The 23,810-nt window shown below is 41.8% G+C and overlaps 2 protein-coding genes across 4 annotated transcripts; both read right to left on the bottom strand.

Annotated features, from left to right (window-relative positions):
• Window positions 1–238: 238 nt before the first annotated feature.
• Window positions 239–5,332, bottom strand: LOC128458650 (neuronal vesicle trafficking-associated protein 1). Its single transcript, XM_053443565.1, has 5 exons — window positions 5,123–5,332; window positions 4,696–4,852; window positions 4,297–4,413; window positions 2,515–2,625; window positions 239–1,629 (listed from the first exon to the last, which is right to left on the bottom strand). Exons 2-5 carry the CDS (start codon window positions 4,822–4,824, stop codon window positions 1,429–1,431), a joined length of 558 nt encoding a protein of 185 aa, XP_053299540.1. The 5' UTR covers window positions 4,825–4,852; window positions 5,123–5,332; the 3' UTR covers window positions 239–1,428.
• Window positions 5,333–13,440: 8,108 nt separating this feature from the next.
• Window positions 13,441–20,015, bottom strand: aggf1 (angiogenic factor with G patch and FHA domains 1). Of its 3 annotated transcripts, none has more exons than XM_053443577.1 (16): window positions 19,928–20,015; window positions 19,776–19,837; window positions 18,642–18,835; window positions 18,294–18,393; window positions 17,967–18,202; window positions 17,440–17,571; window positions 17,148–17,348; window positions 15,924–16,332; window positions 15,672–15,783; window positions 15,257–15,308; window positions 15,052–15,153; window positions 14,807–14,972; window positions 14,620–14,699; window positions 14,417–14,538; window positions 14,232–14,331; window positions 13,441–14,110 (listed from the first exon to the last, which is right to left on the bottom strand). In XM_053443577.1, exons 3-16 carry the CDS (start codon window positions 18,825–18,827, stop codon window positions 13,871–13,873), a joined length of 2,238 nt encoding a protein of 745 aa, XP_053299552.1. In that variant the 5' UTR covers window positions 18,828–18,835; window positions 19,776–19,837; window positions 19,928–20,015; the 3' UTR covers window positions 13,441–13,870. The 3 variants fall into 3 exon arrangements, with proteins under 3 accessions (XP_053299552.1, XP_053299569.1, XP_053299562.1); XM_053443594.1 differs by lacking the exon at window positions 15,924–16,332 and adding an exon at window positions 16,891–16,960; XM_053443587.1 differs by having other exon boundaries at window positions 18,642–18,829; window positions 19,928–20,008.
• Window positions 20,016–23,810: the final 3,795 nt, after the last annotated feature.

The following is a 23,810-nucleotide window of genomic DNA, read 5'->3' on the forward strand; positions in this document are numbered from 1 at the left end:
ATAACATCAAGAGGAGCAGCAACCAGTCACGGCCTGTCTCAGCTAAAGAGAAGAGGCCGTTCAACATGTTTGAGTCATGCAGCCCCTTGATCATTTCTGCTTAGCTGTTTATTAGGTTTAACCTATATTCGTATAAAGTGCTTAGAAACGCCTCAATCATCATAACTCAAGAGAACATGAGCTGTGTGAGAGCTTCGGTGATGATGACAAAATGTATTCTTGAAACAGTTGAAGAAAATTCTCTTTTACTCACATGGATTCCACTTGACCATTGGTGGGAAATGTGGGCACTTTTATTTCAATTTAACATTTTTATGTAGCAAATGCACTTCAATGGTAATCATTACATTGTTTGAAAAAAGTACAGAATCTGTGACAGTTTTAGTCAAATGACAAATACAGGGGGAAAGCAACAGGACAAGCAACTACTGTCGGATTGTTCCACTACATCAACCTAAGTCTAGTGTCTGTGACAGCTACCACCAGCCATCAGCGGTGACATGAATCAATGCGAAGCATTGCACAATACAGTGTCTTATCTAGCAATGCAAAAACATTCAATAGAGTAGCATAAAATGTATGCTATGAAACGTAACCTTTAAATAATGTGTAGCCTGCAGCAAAGAAAAGCACATGGTGATCACAAACAGTTCAGATGAATGGAGACAATCATTGATGCTGGTTAAAAAGACGATGCTTCAAATACTATAAACTCCTTAACAGCACTATATGCAGAGAGCAGAATGGCCTGAATTAAATAACACTTAAAATGTTTGTTTTTTTCGCTGGTTTACAGTTTTCTTCCAGTTCAACCCTCATGTATTCACAATATCCTGACAGTAAAACTATGACCTCAGCGGCAGATATGCGGCAAACTTACTGGACCGCAACAGGTCTGACATGCGCTATCAGTACATGATGTAACTGAAAAGGAAGCCAAACTGTATTATTATTATTAGAGTCGTGCGTGCATGTGCGTGAATACAAGCGACGCAGACACAAGATGGTTCACAGTCATTTCACAATCTGAGTACTAAAGTGAGTTCTCTTACATATGTGTAAATGTACAAAGACAGTGAGTGTGTGTTTGTGTGTGTGTCAGTGTTTCTGTGGCTTTTTTCTACACGTATGCCACTCTTGTTTTGTAGTGTAAATAAATAACAACATATACTATTCAAACAAACCGCGAGTCCGCCCGACTGTAAGACTCACTTTGCCGAAAAACCCATTCGACAGTTCCACAGACTTCCTGCTACACGTCCCCTGACCAAACTACACCAATGAGGCAGCACAGCACCTCAGGAACGAGAAGTTGATATTTTTTTCGCCCTACAAAAAGCCGTGACACTCCGAGGTTTGCTTGAATGGCACAACCGTATTATTTATTTTTCCTACAGCAGGTGAGCCCACCTCCTGAGCCCAGGTTGGTTAAGCCAGCTTCTGAGCAGTCTCCGTCTCCTGCTGGGTGACCTTCTCCTCAGACATGATGGTCATCCACGGCGATACTGACCGAGTGATGGTCTGCTTGGCTATGTTGTAGTGGTTGATGAGGGTAAAGAGGCGTCCGCGGCCCCCAGGGCCCTGGGGGGGGAAGTTGCCGTACATCCCAGCCGGCATGCAGCGTCCTTGCTGCTCAAAAGACAGAAAAACAGTAAGTGCCAGGTTTTAAAATACCAAGAGAGGAAAACAAAATTTGGCACGAAGCAAAATTAACGACACAATTTGAAAAAATTCTGATTATGGAAAGTACAATGACAGTCTGAGACAAACTGTGATCAACCCTTCACATTTGTGTGAGAAACTAAGCAGGTGATAAAACGGAGCTGCAGAAACAGAGGAAGAGATCTCACTTTGAATGAGAAAGAGACCAGAAAGAAATTAATACGAACTGAGCTTCTTTTTATAAGTACCTGTCGCAGTGGATCAGGCTCTAACTGAGAGCCAGTCCTCATTAACAATTACTCCACCGCCATAGAGTTTTAATTAGACTGTGATGAACAGTATCACTGAGTCTACAAGTCACACAGTGGGACCAAAATGTGATCGAGCTGCTGCAGCTTTTAACAAGAACATTATTATTATTATTTTTATTACCAATAAATAATAATAACAGTGACATAAGTAAAAAAAAAGCTCAAATGTTTGTACCATAAATATACTAGAAAGTCTGATAACATTAGCTCATATTCATTCAAGTAGGGCTGTAAAAGCTAATTATTATTATTTATTAATAAGACTTGCACCATAAGCTGATCAAGATAACTGATTTATATTCAAAAGATAAATGGTAATATCAAAGTCTGTCCCAAAAAAAAATCTCATCATTACTCATCAAAGAGCTAAATAAAGAGAAATCCCATGTGAAGTCAGTTTTATAGTGAAGTCTTGATACATTTGGAAATACATGTGTCTGTACTGTAGATGACTGATTAGTGTGACCACCATACTTATTGTAACTCATAGATATATCAACATCAGACAGGGTCACACATAGTGTCGCTGGCTGATGTTTACCGTGTAGACGAAGCTGTCGGGGCACGGCTGCTCGTACTGGTAGACCTTGTAGACGACCAGGAACACCACACACACCAGGAAGGCCAGGGCACAGATCACCAGCAAGGTCACCTACACAGGAGCAGACACACAACAACAACAACAACAACAGCTCCGTCATCAGCAACACCACGTCCTGTGTGATAACTCAGCCAGTCTAGCTGAGTGGGACGATAATGTCTAATATTGATACTGCTTATCTTCTGAGGGTGTGTGTGTGGGGGGGGGGGGGGCTGAAGCCAATCTCAGCTGACATTGGACGTGAGGTGGGGTGCACCAGGTCGCCAGCGTATCTCAGGGCCAACATACAGCGACATACAATAATTCACACTTACAGGAAATTTAGAGTCTCCTGTTCATCTTAGCTGAATGCGTTTGGATTATGGGAGGAAACTGGAGTACCCGCAGAAAAACACAGTCACACACACACACAAACACAGAGAGAGAGAACATGCAAACTGTGGGGACATTGTTATGGCAAATCTTATTTCTCGACTATTTTCCATTTATTTATTTTACAGGTTAAAGAGCAGCTCAGAAATATCCATTGAGGTGTTCAGAGTTCTCCCCTGTCTCTACATTAGTGAGTGTTTATCAGCAACAGTGACTAACAGCCAGTCGGGGCTCCAAGATATTCTGTAACTCGACAGGGAAATTGCTTGTGTGACCATCTGTGCAGCCCAGCTCTCAGCTCTCTGGGGATTTCTGCAACAGCTACTGGTGTTTGTGTGAAGTGCGAGAAAACGCCTCATTATTGTCAAAGCGGTTGACGGTGTGTGTGAGTCGGTTTAAAATAAATGCGCTTGTTTGCTTGAGTGCTCATGGAGATCTGGGGAGAAACTGTTCCGTGTTTGTTTGGTTAAACTGTCTCAACACTGAAATCAGGACGCAAATGTTGATTTTCATTTGAGGGCCGGGCTGTTTGATTATTCCTGAGGATTTCTTTCGACAGGGAGTGAGGCAGCTCCTCGGTCTGTCTTGCACAGAATTGATTGTTAACAGCGTGTATCAATGAATAAAAGGAGTTTCATCTGTCGGTGCGAGTGCTGCAGTCGCGCGGCGGAGCAGACGCTACAAACCGTGTGAAGCGATGCAACAGGAGCTTATGAAAGAGACTCTGTGATGAAAGAGCCGCCTGCAGCATTTCAAAGCACCAATGTGAGGATACAAGCTGTGTTCTCAGAGAAAGGGACGTGCCTCTTCGCCTCTCAGATCTTTGAAAATTCGAGCTCTATTACTAAAGGAGGCTTGACAGTCTCATCTGTTGATTTTGCATGTGGAGGGATTGAATTTTAAAACAACAAGGAAAACGTCGGCCAATCAGAGCTTGAGCAAGGGATGTGTTTTAAATCTGTTTTAATGATCTGGACACATCAGCTGGCCAAAGGGGCGGGGGGAGGCTGGAGTGATGCTGCCGTTTGGAGGCCATCGCCATGGCAGCAGCTGAATTAATGAGGCTTTAGGGCGGGGCTAAGGGAATCATTGGGAAATTGTCTCCCTGTGCAGCCATGGGCAAGATGACAGGCGGCACGGGACACGAGACAGGAGGGTGTCCCCCGCAGAGAAAGCCACAGAGTCGGAGCTCAACTTGGAGAGACAATGTTATGACAGCAGAGACAAATGTCCTGAGCTGCAGGGGAGACAGATGTCTGCTCTCCGGCATTCGCATGTGTGGGAGTGTGGGAGAGCTGGGAAATGGGATGATGCATGAGATACAGACGATGGAGGCCACATGATTCTCACTTTGAGTCGCTCGGAGACGCCTTCGATGATGCTGATGGAGAACTCTGCGATCTTGGGAGACCGTAGCTTCCCTTTCTTGCTGTCGCTGTCATAGTCTGCCTTTGTCTTCACCACCACCTGGAAGAGGAAACACACAAACACACACACACGCACACACCCATATGAGAACAGATCCAATCAGCTTGCAGATACAGCTTCATGGGGATATTAGGATTCACAGAGGCAGGAGGGATGAAAATCATTTCTATATTGCTTTTTGTACATATGAAAATAAATCTGTATAGATGGACATTTGTTCACTTAATAACTGTTTTCCTTCATTGGACCATTTGTAATTAAAGAAACACATCTAAAGGCCGTTTGTCAATTAATGGAAATGTATCAAATCTCAAATCTCACCTTATCTGGTGCAGGAAACTGCAGCTGGCTGGCATCTAGTGGGGTGATGAGAGGGATGGTGTCGAACCCGTCTTCAGAAACCACCTTCCCGTTGTTCTTCTCGCTGAAATTATTCCCCAGTTTCACCATTTTCAGAACCCGGAGAAAAAGCACCAACCTGAGAGGAGAAGACAAGCGCTTATTACGCCTTCAACCAAAGATGGTGCCGATGCTCCCTCTGACAAAAAACACGTTCCATGAAAAAACGAGCCTTGATGTTTTTCCACACACACATACGGCTGGTGATGCGAGGCGCTTTGTGGGCCAGGGGGAGAAAACCCCGTGAAACACAAAGGCGCAGGAGAGGACGCGCACGGTCTCGACATGATGACACTGATGGAGGAGAGAGAGAGAGAAAAAACACCATTTACCGCATCCGAACACCTACCAGATCTGTGGAGTCGCCTTCTCGGTCACAGTTTCTTCCGGATGTGCTGCCTTTATCGCTCCACTACTGCTCAATGTGTATATGAGTGTGTGTGAGTGTGTACGTGCTTTTTTAGGTGTGACGCAGCCGATTTGCGGAGAGCTGCTGCACAATATGGCCAAATGGGTCCGTGCGCTCCTTCCTCGGAAGCTGCTGCTGCTGGATGCGGCTGCTGGCGTCTGGCTGCACTGCAAGTGATGTAACACACACACACACACACACACACACACACACACACACACACACACACACACACACGTCTCTCTGTGGTTGTGAGGACACTCATTGACATAATGCATTCCCTAGTCCCTGACCTAACCCTTAAACCAGGTCTTAAGCCCATCGGATTTGAAACCAGACAAATGTTTGGTTTAAAATTGGCCCTCATAACTACATGCACACACACACACACACACACACACACACAAATACACACACACACACACATACACACTCATCGAGCCCCTCACAACAAATGTATCTTTTTTTGTATCCATTGATGAAGGGACTGTTAAAAAACAATGATTGTGTACATGTAGATGTTTGAAACATTTGTTGTCAAGAGATAATCTGACTATATTCATTATTTATGAGTGCCCGAGCACCTAAGGTTATTTCGAAGGATTTCCTTTTGGGCTTTGTCAGGGCCTACACATGCTCAAATTCCAACCAAAGTTTGCATGAAATACAAAACCCCAAAAACTAATAGTTTTCTGGAGTAATATTTTTTCCATCCTGAGCCATTTCAAAGTTACATGTTTCATTCCGGCTTATTTGACAGATTTTAATGTGTTATGAAACATATCAGGATCTTCTGCAGACAATTGTATAAAAACACTTAAACATCTAAAATTGTGATATAACTGACTAAATAGCAAAAATTGCATTTGGTTTTCACAACTCCAACATCGCAAAGGTGACTCTTTTCTTCTCTGTATTATTATTAGTAATGCTATTGATGATAATAATGATAATTTTATTTCTAAAGCGCTTCCAAGGAACCTCACAGAAACCATAAAAAATATTGAAGGTGATTAAAATCAATACACAAAAAATAAAAGCATAACATTTAATATGGATTGAATGGGAGCATCCAGCTTCATCTTCCACAGGATGCCACATATGAACTGGATACATACACCGACCTCTGAGCTCTGGTCATGTTAAAGGGAACATATTGTGCTCAAGGCTCAGGGTAACTACAGGTAATCACTTGTGGTTTCATTCACACCACTGCTTTCATTCACTCTCACTGATCTCACTGTGTCTATTTTAGCTCCAGAACATCAGGCAGCTGTTGTCAGAGGAAAACCACTGAAAACCCTCTGAACTCAGCGGGCTCAGCACTAAACAGCACACAGGTCCAGAGCTTTATTACATTTAGTTATATCTGATGTGGTAAAGAGCACAATCAGCCAACAGTGTATGACTGTGAAGAGGAACCTGGGATTTTCAAAAATTCCGGGGATCCATCAGGCTAACATACAAATGAATCCCCTTAAATGATCAACAACTAGAACAGAGTACAGGGTATCATGCTATTTCAAGTACATGACTTTTGATTTTACAAGCCCTTTATTTCTTCTCATCTGTGAATGAGGTTTCATGCTGTGACCTGTTGCCAGGCTACAGTGTGGAGAGGGTTATGAGCAGTTGCAGAGATGATCGAGTCCAGCCTCTTAATCCACTGTACATAGTGGATGGTCTTCTTAGCCTCGTAGCTATACGAGCAGAGCCTCCGTCAGATGATGCAGGCTGCTAGGTTTTCTGATGGGGTGTATGTGATGAGTCTGTGGTAAAAAGTCATTTGTGATCAGATTTCTTCTCCCTGGGTCCTGAAAGGGGTGAAGTCATGTATTTCCTGAAAGTACAGTATGGTGAGGACATCCTCTGTGACACTGATCATTGATCAGTGTCACAGTTTGCTGGCTGGGCCCTTGTGTATCTTATTCTTTGAGATATGAATTACAATCGTCCCTCATGTGGGACGGCTGTGGCTCAGGATATAGAGTGGGTTGTTCTCTAACCAGAAGGTCGATGGTTGGATCCCAGTCTCCCCGATTCCATGTTCTGTAACAGGGAGATGTGTAGAAAGATTCTCTGCTGTTGTTGCCTTCTCCGAAAAAGACACTAGAGGGAGACACCAGGTCAGTGATGAAAGTCTGAGTTCTGCACAGTGTATCGACTGATGATGTGGTCGATATCATTAAGATAATAATTAAAACTTTAAAACTATGATACCCAAGGAATTATTTGTCTGAGATAAAAATCACATCATGAAAATGAGCAATGACAATTAATTAATTTTTTTATTTTAATTAATTATTATTTTATTTGTTTTTTAAGTTACAATTTCTGTTTAGATGACATTAGGCCAGTAGTCTTGTCTTGCATGTCTGGTTTGGACTCGATTGGACCTTGTATGTCAGAGATACAGAACCTCGTGTTTTGATGTTGTGTTATCAAACTTTGACACCACAACATGGTTACACCGTGTGAGGAAAAATCGATCTTTGAGTTAGTTCCGTAGGTTTTGAATTTCCTGAAAAGTTTCCTGATTCTTTTAGCATGTCCAGACCCTGAAAAAGTCCCCCAGAGGGAAATAATAATTAACGTAAAAATCCTTACAATTCCAATAAGGCCTCCCACCGTTTGATACTCTGCCCCTAATGAAAAGCTGCAGCAGCAAAAATATCTTTACTTGTAACTTCCACAGTGAAAGTGGAACCAAACCTGACATAGCACTGAAACTGCTGTGTCTTTAAAACCTACTCTGCTCTTGGCTCTTTGCCCAGACGGTTCATTTCCCATTTCCCATCCAGCCACATGGGCTGAGCTCCGCCACACACGGGAGACAAGTATTTTCACTCCGAGAGCAGCAACTCCACCAGCAGTCTGAACTCCAACTCTCTGAAGGACATCTGTCCCTGACCCATGCAGGACTTCATCTCCATCCACCGTGAAGGAGGTCACAGCTCGTCAATCCTCTGAGAGGTCCAGGTATGATTTACACTGACACTCACAGTGTGACAGCTGGGAGCCAGTCAAGGACACCGTTATAAGTTTTGAGTGAAATACACAGGAGCTTTGCGTTAGTAAACTGTGCTCTAGTATTGATCTGCTGATTTTTGTACGGCTGTGTGTCCAATGACTCGTTGAATGTGCTGTGTCTGGTGTTTAAAGGTCCTGCTGCCGGAGCTTTTGTCTTTTGCGTGAACACAAAGCTTCTTTTCACAAATGTATTATTCCTCTCACTGGATGAGCCAGCAGTTTGTGGGGAGTGTGATGCCCTGAGGTGTAAAGCAGTTTGTGTCATTTAAGCTGTTTTTGTAAAAACTAACTGAAAGTTTTACCAGGGGAGATTTTTTGTTTTAACACTAGTGGTAGAATTAGTCGGTACGTTTTGAAAGGACAGAACTTTGGAAAGAGCAGTGAAGGTTGAGACTGAAAGTTTGAGGAGTTGTTAAGCTTCTCACAGTAGGCAGCAGTCACCAGGCTGCATAAACAGGATGCTGTAGTCTTCACACCCTCACAGACACACACACACACACACTCACTCCGCTTGAATGAACAGGCACCACCAACAGCGATGTTGATGTGATGAGCCGAGCGAGATGTTTCTCCACAAACTGTCTGGTTTGTGGTTGTGGACAAGTTGCCAGGAGGCAGCATCATGTGGGCTGTTCATGCTGCTGCTGTTTCCGGAGGATTTTTCTGGGGAGATGAGGTCACAGGGAGACACACCCAGAGGCTTGGGGCCCTGAGCAGGAGCGGACATGGCTGGAAGACATTCAACAGAGGCTCTGACTCAGTCACTCGCTGGGAGGAAGCCGCTCTGATGGAATTTCCATTCAGTTTGGAGGAAAGGAATTTAGGTCTGAATGTATGAAACCCTTCACATGTATGAGATTACCAACATGGGTCATTTCTCCCTCACATGCATAAATAGAAGCCTCAAGACGTCTTGGACCGAGTAATCTGCTACATTTTCATATAAACAAACATTTAGCAAAAGACTGGAGGGGGAAATCAAATTTCCTTTTTTTAAATCTCAAAAGTGATTTTATATGAGCCTTCTTTTCTAAGTGAAAAATGTATTTCCATTGGAATGTGCTTGGAATGAGGATCATTTCCTCTCAGCCGGAGAGATCAAGTTGGATGACCTGTGAACTTTATGGAAGCGTTTAAAACCCCCCACCACTTCCTGATCTCTCTTCTCCTCACATGGACACTCACACACAACAAGTGCATTTTCACTGAGCCAGACACTGTTTTGACTACTGTCCAAGGTCACTTTATAAATTTGTATAATCTTGTGTATTCAGACTGAGAGCTTTACTCTAATATGTATAAAGTTCAGATTTAGCCAGACGGATGTGGGCTGACTGAGTCTGGTGGGAAGTGTGTGTGTGTTCCATGCCTGTAATCAACAGAGTTGGATCAAAGAGAGAGGGACTATGTGTAACTGACAGTGGAAGATATGCATCATTGTATTTACCTCTGCCAAGGCCGTTCTTGTTTTGTCTGTGCTTGATTTCTTTGTTAGCCGTATTGCCCAAAAAAATGTCCGACCGATTTCCTTGAAACTTAACATTTTTGTTTATTTCTCAGATAATAATTCATGTATCTTGATGAAAGAAATCCGGCATCTTTAGGGGTCTGATATTCATGACATTGAGCAATTTGGTGCAGATCCACATAAAAATCCGGATCTAGTTCATTTGAATGTGGTTTCTTAAGGAGACTGTTGGACCTCGGCGGAGGTAATCACTCTACTGAGTGACCTTCTAGTTAAGATAAGACACATTTATTGGTCCCACACACATGCACACACACAAGACATGCAAATGGGGGAAGTTTCTAAATTCATCTCGTGATCTGAACACCAAAGAACTTAATGGAGTGGACTGCAAAGATCCCAATCTTCCATCTATCTGTGGAGCTACTATGTCTTCATTACGTGACTGGGAACACTCCCATCACCCTGGTTGTATCTGCACTGCATACATTGTACAAGGACTTTGCTGTGCATCAGATTGAGTCACTCAGATGAACACATTGTTAGCAGCATTTCAAAGTGCAACACGCTGTGGTCAGCTCTGTGTAATGCAACACACCAGACAAGCTCTGAACACAACGAAACTCCAGTTCAAAACCATCATGACGTGCTGTTCACTGAACTCTATTTCTGAGGTACATTTTCCAAAATTACAGACTCCACTGACCGATGCTTGCAGCACAGCCAAGCCCAGCCCTCGACCATGATGGAAAACTTTAGTCCTGTCTTTTGTCGGGAAACCATGGATGATGATGATGAAGTTGCAGAGTTGATCTTGCTCTTATATTGTGTGGTTGCTACAACACAGAGCAGGGAAAGAAAGGGAGTGTACAGTCATGTTCAGAGTCGACCAGCTGATGTCGTGTTTCACTCAGTTACAGATATGGAACAACTGAAGAATTAGTTTTTCTTCTCAGATTGTTTCATTTGAAGAATTATAGAGATCAGGCTGGAGTTAAGGATCCATAAAGAGGCTGGTATTAAAGTTAATTGAATTGTTTATTTAGTTTCACTCATTTTGGATCAATTAATGTAATATGATTTAATCATTTATTTTAATTCAATCAATTAAATGAGATTCTTCATTGAATTAATCGGGTTTAATCAAATCAAAATTTGTTAAATTAAATTGTAAGTAATTAATTAAATATATTCTACTAATTGTATTGTTTAGTACACTTTAATTAAATACACCTTTAATCTAATTTATTCAACATCAATAAAAGTTAGTTAAATTAAAATACATTAAATTAATGATTTCAATATACATGTATATAAATGATGAAGTAATCAATTTAACAAAATCGAATTCATTTAATATATTTGACTTTATATACTCATAACCTCATTTATAATAAGTCAATTTTAAACGTTTTTTGAATCATTTCATTACATTTAATAAATCTAATTTAATCTAATCCAAACTATGTCCTCTACAGTTCCTGATTCTTCCATCCGTAAAGCTTAACTCCTATTCATTATAAAAGACAACAATGGCCAGAAAATACTTTTCAGTGATCAGCATCTCTGACTCATCTTGATTATTTGTGACTTGAACATCCTCTGAAAACCTGAAAGACTTGTACAGACACTCCTCTGTTATCTTCAGACAAGAGTCGCTTCCCTCTTCTTTATCTGAGCGGATTTAAAAATACAGCACACCACACAGTGTATTAACACCTCAGTGTGATTGGATTTATGTATGTGTGGTATGAACGAGGAGGCAACCATGCTCCATGACCTTTGACCTGTGTTCAGCTTGAAGCCACCAGGCGACCTTTAGATAGTCAGACACAGCAGCAGCACATTTTAGCAACTGTGTTAAAATGTTCCCGTTGGTATTCACCTAAAAACTCTCAGCACACCTGTGGCACACCGAAATAGATCCTGTAACACAGATATGGTGAAACAAAATGTCTTTCTGCTTTCTTAAACCTCTAAGATTCTAAGTAGCACACTATGACAACATGTCAGTCAAATAGCCGAGAATCTGTTTCAGTTTCAAACTTCGACCTAAAGAGAACCTGTTGCCACTTGCCTGTGAGAGTACGGTGTGAGGAAACATGGTCGTCTCAGGAACACCATTTTTTCCCACTGCAACATTAACTGACACAGCCCAACACTGTTTAGTTTAACATGGGCCACAAACACTGAGAATGTTCATTTATTAGCATGTTTTCATTACCATGCATCAGACCATGAAAACATGTCAGCTGATTTCATCCTCCGAGCACAAAGAATCACTTTTTGTTTTGCAGAAAAATAGAAATTATGAACGCACTTGAAAGAACAGAGGCCCAGTGTTGCTCTGATCGACTTTGCAGGGTTAGGAACTGGTCAAGCCTGATCTCTGAAAGAGCCCTGATCCACATACTCACACAAGAAGGAATTCCCACTTTATCTCATGACTCACAACATATCTTTATGGCGGACACTTTCTAACCAACACAACCGGACACACAGGACACAAGTCAGTCCCTCCCAACTTTATTACACTGGAGTATCAGCTGCTGACAGGAGGCTGAGGGAGGAGACTCCAGCAGGGAGGGACCTACCTGCCCAGAGAAGAGAGAGAGAGGAAGAAATGTGACAACAGAGCACCAGTGCTTCCCACTGAACAGACGGGATACACACCCGTACCAGTGGCAGTCCAGTGACTGGAGCGAGAGGGGATCAGAATGGGGGGATCTTTTAGTCAGAAGAGCAGCAGGAGGGCCAGCTCAAGGAGTCACACCAGCAGCAGCATGTGAGTCAAATCACTCACCTGTTTGAAACAGGTTGTAGTGCAAAGTCCACCACCATTTACCTTTCTATTTGTTGACATGAACTTGTGCTTCTTGTACCTGAGCTAGTAACAAATTACGCTTTTCGGTGAAGTTGTTTGTAGGTGAACCGATACCTGGAACTATAACACAAAACTTGTGGCTGGTTCAATTAGTTCTTCCCTGTGGTATGAATGGCCTCCGTTCGAGCGCACATTTGCACTCACATGCAAATATTCACACAGCCTCAAAATGAATCCTCAGTTCACACGTCACACTTCATATGGACGTACTGTACAATATGTTTGCTTACTGACGTTGAACAAATACGTGGCTGTGTGAGCGCTGCAGCAAAACAGCAGTGACAAACAAATGTGATCTGATCTTACACAATGTTAAAGGTGCAACATGTTAAGAAGGGGTTTGGTGTTTGGACACATGATCCAGTTGACAGGGCTGTCTGAGCAGATCCACAGTTGTCTCATCCCAGTATGATGTCATTGTGAGAAATGTAGCTTCACCGTGTCAATATTTGCTTGAGGCGATCCACGTCCTCTTTGTTCTGGGAGGCACAGCAGCAGATCTGCTCTGTGTTGGTTTGACTACAGACACATGGGTCTGTGAAACACTGTCAAGGACTTTACTTCCAGTGTTGTGGACCGAAAACATCCCCCATTATTCACTTATGGAGCAGCGGCAGAAACATTCTGCAAACACAGCGGCTGACTTACACAAGCTCTGGACAACTGGTTGATAGACAGCGTTTTACAAATGGACAGAAGAATCATTGTGTGCATGAAGCTCCCATATATTGACATAATACTTTTGATCAGCAGCGTTTCATTTCATCAATTACAACTATTTTGTTAGACTTGTTAATCCCTAATTTTTAAATAAAAGGTTTGCTTTGAAATGCATCTAATTTTTCTTCAACAAATAACCACATGACAATATGAAAATTGGATGAATATACGCGTTTTATTGCAAATTCTTATTCAATCTATACCAACATTGGTGTAATCTCACATTGTTGCTCCATATAAGCAGAGTTGTTTCCTCTGCTGCCATAAACATCTCTTCTTCAGAAGAGGATTTTACCTGATTAATAAGAAATCACTGCCACCATAAAACCGTAAACAAGATGATACTCTTAAAATGAAAAATGCCATAAAAAAAACGAACTGAGACAATTAAAATGACTTCCATTGATCAATGTTTTCAAACTAATTCAAATCTGGTGCCAAACACTGATGGTCACACTCTGCTCTCAACAGAACAAAGGTTGGATTTCGTTTGTTGCTGGGGTCTTCAACTAGAGACTAGAGAACAAACTGAGTAAAAAAGCCCTAAGCTCCCCCAATTTCCACAGTACATATATGCATCTTCTTCCTAACTTTGGCTGTCTGTCTGTGAGTTGGTGATGTCAGTCTCTTCTGCTTTCACCCAGGCTTTGGGGGAACTGCTCTGTGTTTTGGCGACCGATGCGTCAGGCTCGAACGTATCAGCAAATCGCTCTCTGGCTTTCTCCCAGTTCTTCTGGGACTTTGACTTGGTCGTAGAGACGCTGTCGAGAGACATGGCTGCACCGGCTCCCAGACCTGACTGAGACTTCCTGATTTTCAGTTCAATCTGTGGAGAAAGAAATGAGAAAAAAGAAGAAAGAAAATCAAATATCTTTGCTATTTTGGAGTACATCTATGTTAAAGCAGATGTTTCAGTTCGACATCTCCAGTCAGTAAGGCGCTCTTACTGGGTTTTTCATTCCACTTCCTCCTTTGCCCAGTCCCTCTCCTTTCTTCCAGCCCATCTTTTCCAGCATCTTCCGTCCTCTATTGACTTCACTGATCTCCCTTTCAGAGGAAAATCATAATTGACAGTTAGCACTCTCATCTATTATTTACATTCTTCAGCCACATTCAAAAACAGCGAACTTACTTGTGAACAGAAGCAGGAGCATCATCTCTTTGGAAAACCCCCTCGCTGCCCACTGTCTGTCGACGAGACTCTGCTCGGTCCATATATTTAGGGTTCTTCAAGGCTTTGGTCTCCTCATTGCTCTGTTTACAGAAAACACAGAGGTGAATGGCTGCATAAAGAAGAATTGAGGGATTAACCTGTCTGCTGCTGCCAACACTGACCTGCAGACCATATTTGGCCTTCAACTGTTTCAGCTCCTTCTGTCTCAGTGCTTCTTTATCCTCTTTGGTGGGAGCAGGGCCTTTAGGGAAAACAGTGAGATTTAAGTGAGGTATATCACTGCTGTTTCATGATTCTAAGCAAGAAATATATTCTTCTGTGACTTGGTTTCCTCTGGAGGTTGCTCACCTATGTACTCCTCTCTCTTGTGCTTGCTGAGGTGGGCCATCACCTGCCCTGGCTCACATCCATCACAGGTGTCAGTGCCTGAGTGGATATGGAAAGAGAGAACAGTCTCTCCCATCTTCACCTCATCACCGTGCATCAGCACTTGCGGCTCACTTATTGCTTTGGGCTGTTGAAGAAATATTGATAATGATGTCACTGCTAGCTTCAAGTTTTCCTAATCTATTTGAGAGAAAAAAAAGGCTGACCTGTAAGATTCGGTTGCCATTGATGACTGTTCCATTCTGGCTTCCCTGGTCCACCAGCGCGTAGCTCTGTTGCTCCTGGTCAAAGTGCACCTCTGCATGGAACTGAAACCGAACAACAGGTAACAGTTAGAAACATCACACTACCACGTATCACTCAAATGAATGATAATCTTCCCTCAGGAAACTAAGAAGTAAAGAGCGTTACCTTGCTGACTCCCATCTCTGGTATTCGGATTGCATGATCCATGTCTTTCTCTCTGCAATAGAAAACAGCACGTTGTCATCAAGGAGTCTCACGAGCCGTTAGGACACACTGAGATATCAATTAATAATTTAGTTTAAAACATTGAACACCAGGAATGCAAACAAAACAAAACTAAATTTAATCTGCAATGTGAGTTTCGGGTTCTGTTGCACCTCTACTACTAGTACTACTCACAAAGATGGTGCATTTAAAAAAATTGTGTTAAAGCCACGTGGCTCAGTATTGCAGCCCTAGCACTAACGATTCATCCTCTTAAAATCAAACACGCACAGTCCTTGGTATGAAAGTATACATTTTAACTGAGATAAAACTTATGTTGGCACTTTAAAAGTAAGAGAGAGAAAATTACACAGACCTGCCAATGGTGGCCGGACAGTCGGCGGTGATGATGAACAGAGTGCCCACCTGCAGCACCGGAGACCTGACTACTGTCACTCTTACACATGGCGGCCAAATGTTTGCATTGACTGCAAGAGAAATACACCCACCAAAAAGTTAAGACAATAAAAACAAAACAAGTTATTACCAGCTTAAACCTCACAAAAGAACTAATAGAGAACATGTGCACCCTGGACAGGTGCTACATCCGTCTTGTCTTTCCTCTCACCTTCCTGACTCGGAGTCTCCATCTCAGATTCCTGGGAGGGGGATTCAGACGATGATGAGATCGAAGGAGTAGACTCCCACTTGTCTTTCTCAGACTCCGTGATCTCGCCCTCCTCCGGTTCGCTATTACCCTCCGAGTCATCACTTCGAGTCTGGCTCTTTTTCTTTTTCTTCTTCTTCTTCTCTGATTTCTTGCTTTTCTTCTTTGATCTTCCTTTGTCATCGTGCCGTGAACCGTTTTTCAGCTTCTTCCTCTTCGAAGATTTATCGCTCTCCTCCCGGCACGGAGCCAAATCTGCACTGTGAGACCTTCGCTTCAGTTTCCGGGATTCGGTGTCTCTCTTGGTTGTTTTCAGCTCGACCCATTCAATATCTTCTTGTTCCAACCTCATCTCATCGAACGTTAGTTCCTACCATCAGACAGTCAATGTTGTGATTACCACCTTCAGTGATTGTTCACTGACAGCAGGCCAGCTGGCTTTGTACTGTAGCTCCGTTGCCTTCTGGCACAGTGCATGATCTCAGTCTTCAAACACAGCTCATCATAGACCTCAACCAAATTATGTGAGGCTTAACAGGAAGATCCTCTGTCATCCCAATGTTAGTTTGTGGGCAGATTTATACAAAGATAACTAAAACCTTGAGTCATGTTTACAACATAGTAGAGAAGTAATGATCACTTCAAACATGTTAACAGTTCATTAAAAACTGTGAAACATCCTACAGACTTATACGATCCAAACTCAAACCTTTTAATATATGTTAAGTTTTGTAAGAATGTATTTTACAAACTATCTATAATAAGTAAATAGTATTAAAGGTGTAGTTTGTATAAATGATGCCTTTAATAAAACTGTATATGGGATTTTTTTGTCGGTGAAATGTACAAAATTATTACTATTCCAATGATTGTAGGAGAAATAAGTGTTAATATTTGTAAGACCATAATGGTGGTATTAAAAATGTACCTCTGTGCGCAGCGATTTTCCAGCGAGAGGAAATCTTCATTTTAGCCAAAGAGCTAGTCACCTCTTGCACCTAGGTCAGACGAATATTCTTTCAGTGAATTAGCCTCAAATTAATACAACAAGCAAGTGTTTGAAGACTGAGACTAACAAGGTCCAGAGGATTTGTTTAGGCAACGGTACAAAGTCAAATGGCAGCTGTCAGCTACAAAGAATAAAATGACTATGCCATGGATCAATGAAAGATGTTTTTTAAATACCTTATCGTCCTGGTGTGACGTTTTCTTGAGCCCTTTCTTCAACTTCCTGCTCTTCTTCTCAGCAGTGTACACGTCTGAACAAGGCTCCACACCGGTCTGTGCAGCAGGCAGCTCGATCCTGGAATGAAACTGATATCGGCCGCTTTCTGCTTCGCAGTAGTAGTAAATGCCTGTGTTGGCATCGTAGTACAACTGACTAGCCTGTGGAAGAAAAATGGCTGGTCTGTCAAATTGCTGCTCAAATGAATTCAGCTATAGACACCAAAGTTTTACACAGCAGCAGTTGACGAACCGAGTCATAGTAGAAGCCTGTGCTGTGATCGTAGTACATCCCTGTGGTCTCATCAAACACAAAGCCGGTCTGTGTCATTGCCTGTTCAGCAGTGGCCCTCAACATGTCAGCTATAGATCCTGCATCGCCCTCCTGGAAGAGACAACATCATATTTTATCTCAAACTTTTAACTGACATTTTCAAACAAATTTATTAATCAGTCTTTCTTTGTGCCAAATTTGAAAGGATTCTCTTGAGGCCTTCATAAGAGTTCACGATACAAAAATGGGTTTTGAGGTCATAGTGACCTTGGCCTTTGATCACCAAATTAAAATCACATAATCCTTGATTCCAAGTGAATGTTGGTGCCTGATATAATTCAATTCTCTATTGGTGATCCTGACGTCACATTTCTAAGATCTTTAGGTCACTGTGACCTTGACTTTTGAACAAATTCTTATCAGTACTTGCTTGAGTTCAAAATGAAATTGAAGAAATTTAGCTCGTAGTGACTGTTTAAATATAAGTAACTTTTTAATAAACTGACCTCTGTTGCAACTGTGACACTGCTGTTAGGTTGAGCTGACTCATCTGCAGCTTCTGCTTCATTTGAAACCTCTGCAGCCTTGCTTTGGTCAGCTCCGTCCACTGCTGATGCTTCTGATGCTGATGCTTCTGCTGCTTCCACTAATGATGCTTTGTCTGCTGCTGCGTTCAGGCCTTCCTGAGGATCTGCTGACTCAGTGTTCTGAGGGTAGCTTCCATAGTAGTAATTGTAATAATCTGGAAGAGAATTTCAAAACATTTGCAACAGTTCTTATTTTCTGATATTGTCCTCCTATCCAACTAATGTACATATGTGAAGTTTACACACCAGTTTCTGTCCACACATTTTCTTCTGTCTGAGTTTCACTGGTGACTCTGTCTTTATCCTTCTTCTTCCGTTCATGAATCTCTGCACTCAGCTGATCCACCTGAAACAAAATAATTCAGATCAATAAACCAATGAATTCAGAATTCATAGGCTTCTGACATGATGATCTGTTTGTTGTGAATCACAAAACCAAAGGCCAGCGTGCCAACAGTTACAGACTTCAATGAAATAAAACATTCACCAGAGGAGAACAAATCAAGTAGTTGTTAGGTAATTAAGCCGCCATCTACTTGTGGTCACAACAGTTTTCTGAATAGGACTCTTTGCTGGTGCATGTGTCGGACTGACCTGTTTCCTCAGGTCTTCGTTGTAGCTCTCTGTGCTCTTCTGGAGCCTCTCAGACTGATGCAGCTGCTTCTGTAACTTTGCCAGCTCGACTCTGCACTCTCTGAGCTCCTGCTTCAGCGAGTCTGCTTTCAGACGCAGCTCAGCCACTTCACACTCATCGTCCTTCTCTCCATCTTCGTTCTCCATAACTGCAACTGAAGATTTTGACATTAGAATGCCTAAGTTATTCACGAATGCAGCATTGAATTGGCAAAACCAGTTTATTTGTACTTTACAATGGCAAGAGCTTTACATGAAATATAAAAGACATCATGACAAACTGAAAGGCCCTGTTCAGACCTGGTACCATCCGTCCTCACAGATCTGATCACAAGTGGAAAGCCTGGGGCTTAATGAATCAATGCCATATGTAGAAATACTTTAAAGAAAGATGTGACCCATTTGAGAAAGACAGAAATCGAATATGGTAGTCACTGTTGCTAATATGGCTACTGAGCGGTGAAACAATACTTTTGATTAATAGTGAAACTAACAGGTCAGAGGACGTAGGCAGAGAAGGCCTTCATTTGTACCCCAGGAAGCCTTCAGCGTTCACACAGCTAAACAACTGTGGCTACGTGTGTCCCAGACCTCTTCCAAATGTGGAGTGAAGGATCGGGACCTGAACGCACTCCGGGTGAATTTGTGTGCGTTTAGACCTGAACTTGACCCTTTGTGATCGGATCACTCAGGACTGATGTTGATACCAGGTCTGAAGAGGGTCTAAAAGCAACATCAGACAATACCACATAAATATTTGGATGGTTAGAGACCAAGACACGAATCGATGAAATAAGAAATAGGAGTTAAAGTAAGGGTGAGGTGTGAGAAATGATTATTTGATTTAACAGAGGGCTGTGACTAACTAACAGGAAAGCACAGGGGACCCGATGTTCTCTACATGAAGCATGTTCCGTGTGTGTGGAGCATATAATCGAAACCCTGCCTCTGAGGAGGGAAAGTAAACCAGTCCCCGGAGACCTGAGGGGTCTGAGTGTAGCAGTAGATCAGACATGGATCATATCAGTAAAGAGACGTGTGATGTGTTGATGAAGGTCCTGTAGCTGCACTTCATCCACACTGAGCCCCTCTCACCGTTTGTCTCGTCTCCGGCTCCTCGGATGTGAGTTCGGCGTCAGCGCGTCGCCTGAACCGATCTGAAAGTTGAAAATAAACATCTTGAAACCACTCCGCTTCTCCGACTCACTCCGGTACATGTTTAGAAGATTAGGAGACAGAGTTATAACCGTGGAAACGTTAACAGTCCACCCTGCTGTCCACCGCCATTAACTGAGTGCTAAGCGCGTCACAGCGGAAGTGCTTCTTCTTCAGGTTTGGCGGATCTGTTGCTTACTGTCAATTTGTCACCGCAAGAACACAGGTGTCGCCATCTCGCGGCAAATCTCAGTATTTTTTTCCAAATAGAAAACATAAAAACATATATTTTGCCATTTCTTCCTTTACTATCAACTTTAAATAAAATTTTAGATATGTAATTAAACCAATGTTTTAATGGAGCCCACCGAGTACTATAAAAGACAGATCCTCCTTTATCTGCTCTTGTTTTTGACTCTTTCCGACTCTTTTATTATCTGTGTAACATTTGTGTCTTTTAAAAATTTATGAATAAAGTGATAAAGTGAGGGAGGAACTTATGGACTCATTGAGCTGAGCAGGCACACAGCACATTCTATTTAGAATTAAATATCTAGTTTTTAAGTGCCACAGGTCTTTTATTTTATTATAAATTTACTCTACTGTTAGTATACATTATTTTGTAAGTTTCAAAAATGTTACAACAGGCAATGTATTGTGTCTTCTTATGTTCTCCAGTGACATCTACCTTACCATATGTAATAATAGTCTAACAATAACATTTTGTGCAGTGGTTATTCTCCGCATTCTTCAGTTGTTATAGTGTTTTTTTACCACTAGATGTCAATGCAGCACTGATTCTGCCATCTGTTGACTGATGAGGCTGGTGAATGGGCCCACAGTCATTTCTGACAGGATGTGGTTCCAACGCTTAACGGTCTCTGCCAGCTGCCTGTAGGTTTTGTTGGTTGGTGAATGTTCTTCTCGTGGTGTTCCGTTTGTGCTCATATTTATCACAATAAGGCAGAGGTGAGCACCGCTCTATGCTACACTATTAACCAGTTGTTGTTGTTGGACTCTGCCAGTCCTTGCCGTCCCTCCGTTGTTCCTCAAACACACACAACTCTTCTGCTTACATTTTGGACTCACTTCCTTCCTCCTCACTAGTTTCCAACCCTGAAAAATAAAATAAAACAAAAAGAACTTGGACTGTCTGATGCCTCCAGATAGTTTGCTGACACTTGCCAAAACAAGGCCATCTCTCCATGTGTCTGGACTTATTTCAGGCTCCAGAGCAAAGGCTGTTATGTAATACTATGGCTGCAGCATTGTTGTCTTAAACACAAACACACATCTGTTTAAAGTAAAATCCTATTTAAAGCATTATAAAGTAGACTCTGTGGAAATATATTATGTGTGTATAAGCACATTTTATCTTTGCATTCTTTGACACACCTGAGCTTTGAAGCCACAGAGCAGCCCCATCTGAAAGATACTGTTACATGATGCCGAGACAACTAAACATACTCGTGTCATTAGTCAAAATTGTACTGTAACAGCCTGAATTTGAGAACAACTCCAGAATAAGTCGGGGAAGGCCAGGTTATTTTTCCTTCTCGTTTTAATGACTTTCTCAAAAAACGCCTTTCAGGTTCCTCCCACAGTGTTTGAAACCTGAGCTCTTCTGAGCTGTGTTTGGATTTTGGTGGAGCGTCAGACTTCTTGGCAGGAGCCGTGGTGGCTGTGGTGGTGGTGGTGATAGAGCCTTTGAGAATAGGTTGGTCTCCTTATCTTGAGTCACACGCAGCTGCCTCACGCTGCTTACTGATGTTTAATGATGCCGTTTATTTTTAGACGTGAAAAGCTCCAGTCTTAAAGGTTTCCTCACTGAGTACGACTGAAAAGCTCTGTGCTTTAGTTCAGTGTTTAGAACAACATGTTATGATTTCATGTCAGGGATGGTAATAGGAATGCTTCCTTATGTAACCCTCTTATCCTTGGCTACCATGAGTTTTCACTGACTGCTCCGGTGCAGAGTCACTTGGAATAAACAGTGAGTCCATGGAAACAAAGTCTTAAATGTTCTTTCCACTTTCAGACATCAACATATTGATGAAAAAACCCTCCACAGATGTGAAAACCATATAAGGTTTGTCATGTGTTTTAACTTATTAACCACATACTGTATGATCCAAATATTGATCATGGATTATTGACCAGCTTAAACACAGATAATCCTATGTTCTGATAAGCTTGAGCCCTTGAACATTTCGACTGTGTCTCAGTAACTTCAAAAAGAGAGAATCCTGCTGCTTTTGTGAGATCATTGTTTACAGATAATAAAGAGAAACTAACTTCTCAGAATAAAGGCGCAGATAGATCCCTGTGCACCGAGGAAAATCTTTTAAACTAGTACTTTACTAGTACCTGCACATGATTAGTTCACATATTCCACAAGGAATGGGCAGGGGACACACTCCCCCCTTTTGTGTTCTGATGTGGAAACTCTGAGGCCGACTGAGGCACGTGTGTCTCTGTTGCTGGGTGAGAATTTGGGAGGAGTTTGGCTAATGCATGGTCGAGCCAAACCTTTGACTTTCTGGCAATGGAGGTCGATACTTGAAAGAACTGCACAGAAGATGCTTTGTCACATTATATGTCAAGAATCGCGAAACAAAAACATCAGATCATGTACTGTACAGGTGGACTAGAAAAACAACACTGATTTTAAAGGAACTAAATTGCTATTACAAACACTGCTGCGAACATGGCTATTGATTGATCTCCTTAATACTATGCGTGTATCTTAAATCCCTCTTTCTCTTTTCCATGGGTTTGTCTGTTTCATCATCCATCTGCAAATGAAAGGATAAAGTCATATTTTCTACCATATTGAAATATTCACTTGTAAACTTTTACAATGCAAGAGTTTATAGTGTCTGTAATTATTCCTTACACTACAGACCATGAAGACAATGTACAGTATATCCCTGTTGGTGAATAGGCTGATACTGATATTGTTATATACAAGTTAAAATATAACAAACAATGTATTGTCCAATGATAATACCTTTTGTAACATAGACATATAATATACAAAAGAAACTATGAAACTGATGTTTTTCATATAAGATACGTGGCGAGATTCCTGGTTTGCTGTTTCTACATATTCTTTGTTACTTGTCAGTCAACATAGTGATTTATCTTCGGCTGATACATCTGCTTTATTGTTTTGTAGGTCTAACTTCACAGTCTTTCACAGTCATTCATTTGTTGAGCTGAAGCTAACGTGGGGCTCAGTAAATTTGAAATAGCCGAAACAATAGGATTCCTCCAAAGTAAGAGTCAAATTGGAGCAGAATTCCCCCCCTTCTGTTTCCATGCATAGTTTGTCCTTGTACAGGCTAGACACGATGACAAAAAGTTCACTTCTGATAATAAGAGTGTAACTTTGAAATATGCCCAATAAATAGCTGCAGCTGCTAAAACCTCATTTTTCTTTATCTTGGGAGAAGTTACGGTGAGAAAGCGTTTATCTGGGGGATTACTTTACAGCCAGTATGAACAGCAGGAAAAATTGTAGACAGCCATAATTCTGTCAGTGTACATATGGCCGTGAGTATTGCTTTAGGATGGACATGGGATGGGGGGGTAAGTGAACCTATATAATAAGAACAGAAGCTGCATTCACTCTCCTCTCATTATGGCTTTAAAAACTCATATATCAAAGAGCTGAGTGGCACATTCGATAAGTCCTGCTAATTGGCTCTTACTTAAATACAAACCACATTTGAAGAAGAGGTTGTGATTATGATTAATTAAAGAGTCTTTTTCCATAATGTGTTTAGCCTTCATATGTCAACATGATTGATCCTCTGCTGACACACATTTAAGAGCTTTTTTTCTTGTAAAGCAGCAATGGTTAAATAGAAAACTGCTTCTCACGCTGTTCAGGCGTTTCAGACACATCATGAGAGATGTCATTCGGTCTTGCTGCACAATTGTCTTCACGATGTACCCCTGTCAGAAACAATA

The sequence above is a fragment of the Pleuronectes platessa genome, chromosome 2, assembly GCF_947347685.1.
Source record: "Pleuronectes platessa chromosome 2, fPlePla1.1, whole genome shotgun sequence".
Classification (NCBI taxonomy): domain Eukaryota; kingdom Metazoa; phylum Chordata; class Actinopteri; order Pleuronectiformes; family Pleuronectidae; genus Pleuronectes; species Pleuronectes platessa.